Here is an 11,422-nt window from a genome sequence, read left to right on the forward strand (position 1 = left end):
CAACAATCATAAGCCTCATCCCCTAGGTCCTGTAAAGTGTGAGAGCAAAATATGTAAACATATATTTTTTAAAATTATATTTTGTCTAGACCTGCAGAAAAACATGTAAACACATGATTCATTCTCTAGCCCCAGAAAGGTGCTGGGTTTGGGTAGGTACAGTGGAAAAAACATGCACCACAGATTCTATAGCCCTGGTTCAGGACCAGGGCCTGACTAGTTTGCTGTGTGACAGTGGGGTAATCACAAACCCTCTCTGAGCAGATCTCTCCTTCCCTAAATTGGCTATGCTGTACATCAACTCTCATCATGCTGTGGTTTGCAAGGCCAATCAACAGAGTGCCTTAGAAAGCCTTTACCTTAGGGCCCGGTGCGGTGGCTCACGCCTGTAATCCCAGCACTTTGGGAGGTTGAGGTGGGTGAAGCACAAGGTCAGGAGTTCGAGACCAGCCTGGCCAATATGGTGAAACCCCCGTGTCTACTAAAAATACAAAAAAGTTGGTGGCGCATGCCTGTAATCCCAGCTAATCGGGAGGCTGAGGCAGGAGAATTGCTTGAACCCGGGAGGCGGAGGTTGCAGTAAGCCGAGATCGCGCCACTACACTCCAGCCTGGGTGACACAGCGAGACTCCGTCCCAAAAAAAAAAAAAAAAAAATAGCCTTTACCTTGGTATACACAGAATGTATTATTACACCTTTCCTAAGCTCTGGAAAACTGCCAAAGCATGAGCAGTGCTGTGCAGAGTTGATCACGTGGCGCAATCTCTTTGGGCTTCTGAAAATAGTAGGTGACCAGGAGGACAAGACTAAGTGACTTCTCAATTTCTCTCAGCGCTAAAAAACAAAAAACAGAACCTGGAATTTCTCAGTGGTCTGACTCTGCTACAAACTCCTCAGGTCACTTCCCTCCCTCCTGACCCTGCGGAGGCGGGGTGGGCGCTGTCCCTTTAAGTCCAGGCCCGGGCCAATCACAGTGAACAGAAGTTCTTCAAGGACCAAAGGAGGGAATTCAGCCTGAGAGGGAGGGCGGGGAAGGGGCGTGCCCTCTAGCCAATCGGAATCTCCCTAGAGAACAGTGACTCACGTGCAAAGCTCTGCAGACCACTGTCCGGAGCGTCGAGAGGCGGGGCGGCTCTCGCTGTGTGGCAGCGGCCCGGGCCAATGGGCATGTCGCCCGCGGCCTATAAGAGTCCGCTGGGCCTCGGGCTGCAGGCGCTAGGGTCGGTAAGTCGTCGCCTTCCGAGGTGTGCCTTGGCTTTGTCTCGCCGTCGCTGCTGCCCCGTCCCTGCCTCCGTGCCCCCCCGCCTTGGCCCCTGCCCAGCGGCTCTCCCTGTCCTCCTCCCCTTAACCACCCCCACGGTTTTTGCCGTCGGGGCTCGGGAGCCGGGCGGATGATGCCGTCGGAGAGCGGAGCTGAGCGCCGGGACCAGGCGGCTGCTCAGGTGGGAACGGCTGCGGCCACGGCGGTGGCCACGGCAGCCCCGGCAGGCGGCGGCCCCGACCCAGAGGCCTTGTCGGCCTCCCCCGGACGGCACCTGAGCGGGCTGAGCTGGCCACAGGTGAAGCGACTGGACGCTCTCCTGAGCGAGCCGATTCCCATTCATGGGCGCGGCAACTTCCCCACGCTGAGTGTGCAGCCCCGGCAGATCGTGCAGGTGAGAGGACGCGGGGCGGGGTATATGGGGGAATCCCTTCTGAGGCTCTCGTGGCTGGAAGGCATTTGTAGTCTGTTTGACTTTCTAGACAGCTAGGGAAACTGAGGAACGGAGACAGGGCTGTAACAATTGCACAGCATTATGAATGGTAGATCAGACCTCCCCTTCCCCTGCATCTGCTAATCCTTCCCCACCTTTGGAATGGCTTTTCCATCTTGACTCCTAGAGAACCCTGATTCCCCACGGATCACTCACCCAAGGCCTGGCTGGGAGAGGGGAGGAGGATGTCGAGGGCATTGGGGAAAGAATTTGTCCCTGCCTGCAAGGACAAAAGACGCCAGGCAGCCCTGGGTGGGTAAGTGTGCATGCTTGAGTCCAAAATAACTTTTCCTTCCCTATCTGGGCATCCCTGGACCTCACCCTCCTTTTCTCTCTCGAGGTTCTAGGAGCAGACTCTGCCCTTGTGCTCCTACAGCCCTCTGCTGGAGAAACTGCCCCTTACCCCTCCACCCCGTGGAAAAGCCACGAAAACTTGTCAGGGACTCCCTCTCTCTCAGCTGGGGTTGTGGCCCAAGATTTATTAAGCCGAAGGTCAGACCTGATACCCCACCCCCAAGGGCAACATTAAGTGACCAATTTAGGTGTTTCTTCTCCTTCCCAAGACTGGAAATGAAGGCCAACCCAGGCCTCAGGCCCCACGTCCCCTCTCTCCTGAGGAAAGGGAGAAAAGAATTCTGACAGCCCCTCCCTCCTCCAACTCTTCCCTTTATCTGAACCTCAACGACCCCAAGACTGCTTTTTCATCTGTACAGCCCAGACGCTGTCATGTTCTGAAATACCAGACTGTGGTAATTATTGTACCCATTTTATAGCTGGGTCAGTTTGCCACCCAAGATTACTTCATGAGGTGAAAATCAAACCTGGGGAATCTTGGGTCTTCCCAGGAGCAGATTACAGTAGGTTCAATGTTTTCCCACCCCTTCCCGGGCTCCCAAGGTCAACTTCTAGGTGTTAGGGAGGGTCCTCTGATAAAACAAACCAAGAAGCCCAGCAAGGATTCCTGTGCGTTCCTGCCAGCTGATGGCTTCCTTGGGATGAAGCGGGCCCTTCCCCCGCCTCCTACTACCTGGGCTTCCCACAGATGGGGAGGGGTGCCTCCTGGGGATTACCTCCCCACCCTCCCAAGGAACTAGGACCTGGAGGGGCTGGGGGCAGATTCTCCTGGGCTGACTCACAGGCGGCCCAGTAGAGTTCACCGAGGCATTCCTTGGCTGCTCGCTGTCACCTGGGTGATCAGGAAACCAGTTGAGGCTTTTCTCCCCAGGACAGTCAAGTCATTCCTGGGGCCCCAGCTGCTGCACCTCCAGGACTGTGGCCCCAGGCATGGCAGGGAGGGGAAGGTGGAGCTCAGTATGGCAGCCCCCCTCTGCAAGAACAAGGGGTACCCTGGAAGGAGGGAAAGTCCTTGCCCTGTCAGTATGGCTCAGATTGCCTCTTTTGGTGTCTGCTCTGTGCCAAGCCCTGTTTAGGAAACCAAGGGCACAGATATGACTGGGACTCAGCCTCCATCCCTTCAGGTGCTCCTAGCCAGATGGGGGAGATTCCAGGTCAATAGAAGCTAACTTTACAATGCGATGGTGGTGCCATGTCCTTCTAAACCCGAGTCAGAGATAGCACAGAACAGGGAGCTGTCAGCGATGGTGGGGAAGGGCGGCAGAGACTTCAGAGCTGGGCTGGGAAGTTGTACTTCTGGATTCAGGCCCTGGGCTCTTTGTTGTCAATTCTCTTTGCTGGGCTCAGTGTCCCCATCTGTTCAACTGGGATGGATGGATTAGGCTGCTGCTCTCCAACACCCTCTCTGGTTCCAGACGCCGAAGGGGCCAGGTGCCTTCACCTGACCTGTACAGCTGCCTCCACAGGAAAGAAAGTTTCTTGGAAGGAATCCACAGCTGGCAGCTTCTAAAGCTATTGGGATGTGTGCAGGGTTGGCGGCAGGGGAGAGGGGGAGGGTGGTGGTGGTTGTTGCCTTGGGGCTTTTCACTGCTACTGAGTTGTCCTATGGCTCAAAAATTGGAAGCTTTCTCCCTCTTCACCCCTACAAAGCTTTGCCTGTAATGGCTATCCAAGTGTAGAGATGCTGTTCTTGCTTGTACCTGTGCTAAAGGGACCCACCCTACCGTAAGGAGGCTTCCCAGAGCTACAGGCAGGGAGGCCTTTTATTGGTTGTGTAACCTTGGACAAGTCCTTTGCCTTCTCTGGGCCCAGAGGATTGAACTAGACAATCTGATCTCTCCAGCTGCAGCCAGAGGGCCTGCATCAGGCGGCACAGCATGTGAGTTTTGTAAGCCTGCTGGCTGACAGCATCTGTCAGTCTCCCTGCAGGTCTCAGCAGCAGCCTGAAGCAGAGTGGTTGTGGGGAGGGCCTTGGCATGGGAGAAAGGAGGGTGCAGCCACTGCCCCCTCCATGGCTGGAAAGTCTGATTCAGGAGGCACCAAGCTGCCCTGCAGTACTTGGGTGTGGTGGTATCTGATGACTGCCTGCCAAGCTGGCTGTAGTCACACCTGGGAAGGAGACAACAGCGACTGGCTGGCTGACACAGCTGGCCCCATGGCCCTGACGCAGGGGATTTAACGAGTACTGCTACCTACTCACTAGGCCGGATGCCAAGCCCTGGGGTGGGCACCGGCCTGGGAGCAGGAGCTGGCACTGAGTAAGGCTCAGTCAGCCCTAATGGGATCTGAGGAAGGGGCTGGTCTTCTCTGCAGGTTTGGTTGGGTCCTTCGACCAAGGTCTTTGGCCCATGCAGGCACAGCTGCCAGCTGACAGGGTGTGGGTTAGAAGTCCCACAGGCTGGACTGCAGCGACTGGCCTTGTCTGGCCAAGGCATCTCCCAACCCCCATCTTCCTATTCCCCAACTACTCTGGCTCTGGGCTTCAGTACCTTGAGGGTTGCCTTTGCTTTGAAATTTAGAAAGAGAAGGTAGATTCGAACTAGTCCCTGTTCCTTCTGAACCCTGGGACTGTAATGTGGTAGAAACAGGATAGGCTTTGGAGTCAGCCATACCTGGGTTTGAAGGCATCTCCACGTGATCTTGTGCAGGTGGCATCACTCCTGTGAGCTTCAGTTTCCCAGGAGACCTGTCCTGGGCCGGGCACAGTGTGTCATGCCTGTAATCCCAGCACTTTGGGAGGCCGAAGCATGAGTCCAGGAGTTCAAGACCAGCCTGGGCAATCTGGCAGAATCCCATCACTGCAAACAATAAAAAATTGCTGGGTGTGGTGGCACACACCTGTAGTCCCACCTACTTGGGAGGCTGAAGTGGGAGGATTGCTTGAGCCCAGGAGGCAGAGGTTGCAGTGAGCTGAGATCGTGCCACTGCATTCACTGCATTCCAGCCTGGACTACAAAATCAGGACTCTCTCAAAAAAAAAAAAAAAAAAAAGGATGGAGGAAAGGAAGGTAGAGAAGGGTTTGGAAAGGCAGAAAAAAAAATTCCATATTAAAAACAAATAAAAAGACTTGGCCTGGCACGGTAGCTCATTCCTGTAATCCTAGTACTTTGGGAGGCTGAGGCAGGTAGATCACCTGAGGTCAGGAGTTCAAGACCAGCCTGGCCAACATGGTGAAACCCTATCTCTACTAAAAATATAAAAATTATCTGAGCGTGGTGACGGGCACCTGTAATCCCAGCTACTCGGGAGGCTGAGGGAGAAGAATCACTTGAACCTGGGAGGCAGAGGGAGAAGAATCACTTGAACCTGGGAGGCAGAGGTTGCAGTGAGTGACCACTGCACTCCAGACAGAGAGACTCTGCCCCCCCCCCCCAAAAAAAAAAAGAACGAACGAAAGACCTGTCCCCATAGGTTCTGGCAACAAGGTCCAGTGCTTGGCACTCATTAGGTGCCTAGCCTCCTTCCGCCACCCTCTGTGTTCCTGATGGCCAGCTGCTTATGCCCCATTCTCCGTGTTCCTTATGGCCAGTTGTTTACCCCCCATTGCCATGACAATATCTTCTCCTGGTAAAGGTGCTCCTCCCGGAAGTCTTCCTGGAGGGCGCCGCCCGCCTCGGATTGCCCCACCACAGCTTGCCTTCTCAGCACTTAGGTGCCTTCTTTGTAGTAATTCCCTGGGAGGCAAGGAGAACAGCCTGGTCTGGAGCTGGGTGCTGACTTGGCAGCAAGGCAGGGTTGCAGAATCACTCAGAACAGGAATGCTGCCTGGTCACTTTCAGGGCAACTTTGGGTTACTGAGAAAACTGAATGTCGCCAACCCCCAGCTTCACTCTTCTCCCTACCTGGTACCTCAGGGGAGGGACCACTTATAGGTTTATCTGTCCTGTGCCATCAGGCCTGGGGGCTGTCTGAGGGCTGAGAGTTTTCACTGACCCTTAGCTGTTTCACCACTGTAAGCCTCAGTTTCCTCATCTGAGAGCAAAAAAAGTATATAATATTTGCCTCACTGGGTCCTTGTAAGGATGAATTAGGATGAGTGCATTGTAGTCAAAAGGACATACATGAACTTGAGAATCCAACTAACATGGGTTCTGGTCTCAGCCTGACCGCTCTATGACCTTAACTTGTTTCTTAACCTTTCTGTGCCTGAGGTCCTCCATCTATCAATCAAAATAATACTCAAATGTAGGATTATTGGGAGGGTTAATGTGGACATGAATGTGAAATGCTAACCATATTCCCAACATGTTTGAGCAGTTAGCGCAGTGCCTGGCACAGAACTGTTTTACTAGCAGTTTGAGAGGTAGAATAGCATGGTTAAGACTTGGACTGCCGAGCGCAGTGGCTCACGCCTATAATCCCAGCACTTTGGGAGGCGGAGGCAGGTGGATCACGAGGTCAGGAGTTCAAGACCAGCCTGGCCAAGATGGTGAAACCCCATCTCTACTAAAAATACAAAAATTAGCCAGGCACAGTGGTAGGCGCCTGTAATCCCAACTACTCGGGAGGCTGAGGCAGAAGAATCACTTGAACTCGGGGTATGGAGGTTGCAGTGAGCCGAGATCACGCCACTACACTCCAGCCTTGGCGGCAAAGTGAGACTCCGTCTCAAAAAAAAAATAAAAAGATTTTGGACTCTGAGTTTTATTCCCAGCTCTGCATTCACCAGCTGTTTGCCTTTGAGCTAGTTACTTGACCCCTCTGTACTTCCATTTTTGCATCTGTAAAGTGGGAATGATAGTATCCACCTCACAGGGTTATTTTAAGAATTAAGTGACCTGCTGTTTAGTAAATTCTATGCTATTCTTCCTGGTCATTCCTGACCAGGGATGGGTCATTCTGTACTATTATCATTGCTATTCTTCCTGGTCATTCCTCCAGATGGTCCATTCTCAGATTAGGCTTAGAGAGTTAAATGACTTCCCACATTCCAAAAAAATAAAATAAAAAGTTAGATGATTTTCCAAAAGCATAACAGCTGGTTAGGGGCCAACAGTGGTTGACTTAGGGGCCAACAGTGGTTGACGTTACTGGGATAAGTACATAGAAGTCCTTGGTGGACCCCTGGGGCCCGCTCCTGACACCTCTCCTTCCTGCTCTCCCCTCGAAGGTGGTCCGCAGCAGCCTGGAGGAGCAGGGCCTACACGTGCACAGTGTGCGGCTGCATGGTTCCGCTGCCAGCCACGTGCTGCACCCTGAGAGTGGCCTGGGCTACAAGGATCTGGACCTGGTGTTCCGGGTGGACCTGTGCAGTGAGGCATCCTTCCAGCTGACCAAGGCAGTGGTGCTGGCCTGCCTCCTAGACTTCCTGCCGGCCGGTGTGAGCCGGGCTAAGATCACGCCACTGACACTCAAGGAGGCATACGTGCAGAAGCTGGTGAAAGTGTGCACAGACTCGGACCGCTGGAGTCTCATCTCACTGTCCAACAAGAGCGGCAAGAACGTGGAGCTCAAGTTTGTGGACTCGGTGAGACGCCAGTTTGAATTCAGCATAGACTCCTTCCAGATCATCCTGGACTCCCTGTTGCTCTTTGGCCAGTGCTCGTCCACTCCCATGTCTGAGGCCTTCCACCCAACAGTCACAGGTGAAAGCCTGTATGGGGACTTCGCCGAGGCCCTGGAGCACCTGCGGCACCGCGTCATCGCCACTCGCAGTCCCGAGGAGATCCGAGGGGGTGGCCTCCTCAAGTACTGCCACCTCCTGGTGCGGGGCTTCCGGCCCCGGCCCAGCACCGATGTGCGCGCCCTGCAGCGCTACATGTGCTCCCGCTTCTTCATCGACTTTCCAGACCTGGTGGAGCAGCGGCGCACCCTAGAGCGCTACCTGGAGGCCCACTTTGGTGGGGCTGACGCAGCCCGCCGTTACGCCTGCCTGGTGACACTGCACCGGGTGGTCAACGAGAGCACCGTGTGCCTCATGAACCACGAGCGCCGCCAGACGCTGGACCTCATTGCCGCACTGGCGCTGCAGGCACTGGCTGAGCAGGGCCCGGCTGCCACTGCCGCCCTGGCCTGGCGCCCTCCAGGCACCGACGGGGTTGTGCCAGCCACTGTCAATTACTACGTGACCCCTGTGCAGCCTCTCCTGGCTCGTGCCTATCCCACCTGGCTGCCTTGTAACTGACTCAGACCCTGGCCAGAAGGGAAGGGACTGGGCCTCACGGGGTGGGGTGGGGCCTCCAAGAGTGTGTGGAGGACATGACCAGAGACGCAGCCTGTGCCAGGTGGCCCAGCACTGCAGGGTTGGGCCTTCGATTGAACAGACCGGACTTCCCCGAGCACGAGGCCCCTGTGGCTCTCAGCAGAAGGACCCTTTGGTTATTGCATCACACTTTTGGACCCACATAACGGTGGGGTGCAGGAGCCATTTGTCTTGGAAGTCAATTGCCTTCAGGGGACAAAACATTTGGGGTGGTAGCCTTAATGCACAGCACCTCGGATTCCCATGGCCTGAGAGGGTCTTTTTGACTAGGGCCAGCCTGTGGTGATCCCAGCAGCTTTGGAGGGCCTGCAGCCCACACACTGACTGATATATGGTATGTTACGGGGACTTGTCACTTTGGTCAGGCTGGGCCACTACAGGGCCTGATGGTCCAACTTGGGTAATCACTGGGAGGAGGGAAACTGAGGCCTGAGGCAGCTACATGGGTTTGGGGAGGGCTGGGTTTAGCCTGGTTCTCTGAAATACATACCCCAAGCTGTGAAGCCTTCCTCTTGAGGGGTTGAGGTGGGCAGTATACAGGAGCCAAGCAGCCCAGGGTGGGTCACAGCCCAGGCCCCTTCCAGGGTGCCACTCCTTTCCCCCTTGTTGCAAGGAGCCCTCCTGCCTGGGAGCTTGTTCTTTGGAGGGTGCTAAGCCTGAATTTGCCACAGTCAAGTCAATGTTCCCACCCCCCTGGCTTGGTTACAGGGCCCTCACATGGGGGAGGAGAGCCATACTCCCACCCTGTTGGCATTCCCCCGGATTTGTTGCTATTTTGCACTCTTAACACCTGCCTTATAATAAAAACTGTCTACACTGAACCTTAGTGCCATGCTTTTTCTGGGGAAATAAGGACCTTCTGTAGCTGTAGGGGCTGCAGCTGCCTCCCCTAGTTGGAGTCGGGCTTGTACTGTGGAAGGGAGCGTTTGTGGGGAGCGGGGTTTGAAGCCTGGGCTATGGCTGGAGGACTGCCCCTCCTCCCAACCCCAGCCCCAGCCTGACCAGCTGTATATTGAAAGCTGCTGTCTACATGTGTGACCTGCACCTGCATGTTGCCTTCGCAGGTCTAGGACTCTTGTTAAGGAGTAAATATTTTTATGTTTTCTACCTGGAATCCAAATAGCTCTGGGCCTAGATTCAGACTCTGGTGCTCAGGGGTACTTGAACCTAGCTCTGTCTACCCCATCTCTTCCAAGGGAGCAGCTAGAGAACAGGCTGGGTGAATCTGGACTGGAGGCCCCTGCAGTAAAGGTGACTGAGACTGGGGAACTGCTAGGGTCCCCCCAAGCCTGAGTCCAGGTAGGTCCTCCACTTGGGAGAGGCTCCTTCAGTCCTCCAGCTCCTTCCCTTGCCCTGAGCACTGATGGGTGTGCTCTGGCTCGCTCTAATCAGATCCCCTGGATGGGGAGTCTCCCCTTCCCAAACCCAGATGGTGCCATGCCAGGCTGTCTAGGAGTGTCAACCACAAGCTCCTAGCATGCTGCGCCCTCAGGGCATCAGCCAGTCAATCATGGGCCTGGACGCTGCCCGCTGTTTGCCCAGCCTCTTTGATCCAGGGATTGCAAAGCCCTTAACATATTCAGCCACATTAGGGGCCTCTGAAGTGGTGACTTTGATGGTTCCAGCCAGGGTGGAAAAACAATGCTGCAGAGGAAGGCCCCAGGTCACCAGGGTGAGTCCAGCCACCTCACCTGCTCCGAGTCCCTTCTGCCATTGAGCTCAAAATGGCTGGAAAGTGAGCAGAAAGGCTTTCTTTGCTTGGTGACTAAAACCAGCTCCCATCCCCATCCCAGCTGTGACCACCCAACTATGGTCATGGGAAGGACTAAGTTTGTCCCGCCTCCTAAGTTGGCCATTTCAGCCTTGGCATGAAAGGCTTACAGACTTACCTTTTTGGGCTGGGGGGTGGAGTTCACCTGGATGTGCTTGTGTTAAGGGCTGAAAAAGCCAGAAACCTGTGTGGTACATGTGTGTATACATTACATTCAGCCACCATGTGCCAGACACCATTCTGGGTGCTGGGAATACATCAGCAAATAAAAGAAAAAAATCCCTGTCCTTGTGAAGATTACATTCTAACGGAGTAGACAGAAAATAAACTGAACCGTATGGTCTTACATGATCAGTAATGTGTAAAAATATAGCAGGATAATGGACTGGAAATGCTCGGGTTTGCAAATTGAAAAATAAGTCAGGGGCTAGGCGCAGTGACTCATGCCTGTAATCTCAGCAGTTGGGAGGCTGAGGTGGGCAGATCACCCGAGGTCAGGAGTTTGAGATCAGCCTGGCCAACATGGTGAAACCTCATCTCTACTAAAAATACAAAAATTAGCTGGGTATGGTGGCATGTACCTGTAATTCCAGCTGCTCAGGAGGCTGAGGCAGGAGAATCGCTTGAACCTGGGAGGCGGAGGTTGCAGTGAGCTGAGATCATACCACTGCACTCCAGCCTGGACAACCCAGAGCGAGATACCATCTCAAAAAAAAAAAGAAGTCAGGGTGCAACTCATTGAAAGGTGACATTTGATTGAACAAAGACATAAAGGTGGTTGGAGGTGAGCATGAAGATATTTAGAGAAAGAGCATTCCGGGCAGAGAGCTTGCCTGTGAATGTGCACGTGCTCTGGCACATGCACCTGAGGGTGTCTGGCTGGCCTCATCCAGCTGCTGGTACTGCACACACACACGGGTGTGAGGCAGTGGGGACATGTGAGACAGGTGTCCACAGTAGCAGCCACCATTCCTGGTGGGCTTCACTCCAGCAGGCACTATGCTGAGGTCTTCCCAATCATGATCTCCCATATCATCCTTGCAACAACTCCACAAGGGGAAAGAAAGCATTCTTTCCATTTGGCAGACACAGAAACTGAGGCCAGAGAGGTCAAAGAGGTTTGTCTGGATCCAGAGCCATTGCTGTTAACTTCTGTTCCATCCTGCTCCTGCACTGTGATTTCACAGGATTGTGACAGTTGTCTCCTGTACATATGTGACAGCAGGGCATAATTTGACATCACTGTGACATTTGTCATTTTATATGTGACTATGGCACAGTGTAGCAGTATGGCAAGATGTACGTTTCTTTTTTTTTTTTTTTTTTTTTTTTTTTTTTTT

The 11,422-nt window shown here is 53.9% G+C and overlaps 1 protein-coding gene across 1 annotated transcript; it reads left to right on the forward strand.

The window, feature by feature from the left end:
• The first annotated feature begins 1,094 nt into the window (after nt 1-1,094).
• On the forward strand, nt 1,095-9,132 carry TENT5B (terminal nucleotidyltransferase 5B). The gene is made up of 2 exons (XM_017856341.1): nt 1,095-1,655; nt 7,220-9,132. Exons 1-2 carry the CDS (start codon nt 1,392-1,394, stop codon nt 8,231-8,233), a joined length of 1,278 nt encoding a protein of 425 aa, XP_017711830.1. The 5' UTR covers nt 1,095-1,391; the 3' UTR covers nt 8,234-9,132.
• The last annotated feature ends 2,290 nt before the right edge of the window (nt 9,133-11,422 follow it).

Source organism: Rhinopithecus bieti, unplaced genomic scaffold (assembly GCF_001698545.2).
Source record: "Rhinopithecus bieti isolate Rb0 unplaced genomic scaffold, ASM169854v2 scaffold_41082, whole genome shotgun sequence".
In the NCBI taxonomy this organism is placed as follows: Eukaryota; Metazoa; Chordata; class Mammalia; order Primates; family Cercopithecidae; genus Rhinopithecus; species Rhinopithecus bieti.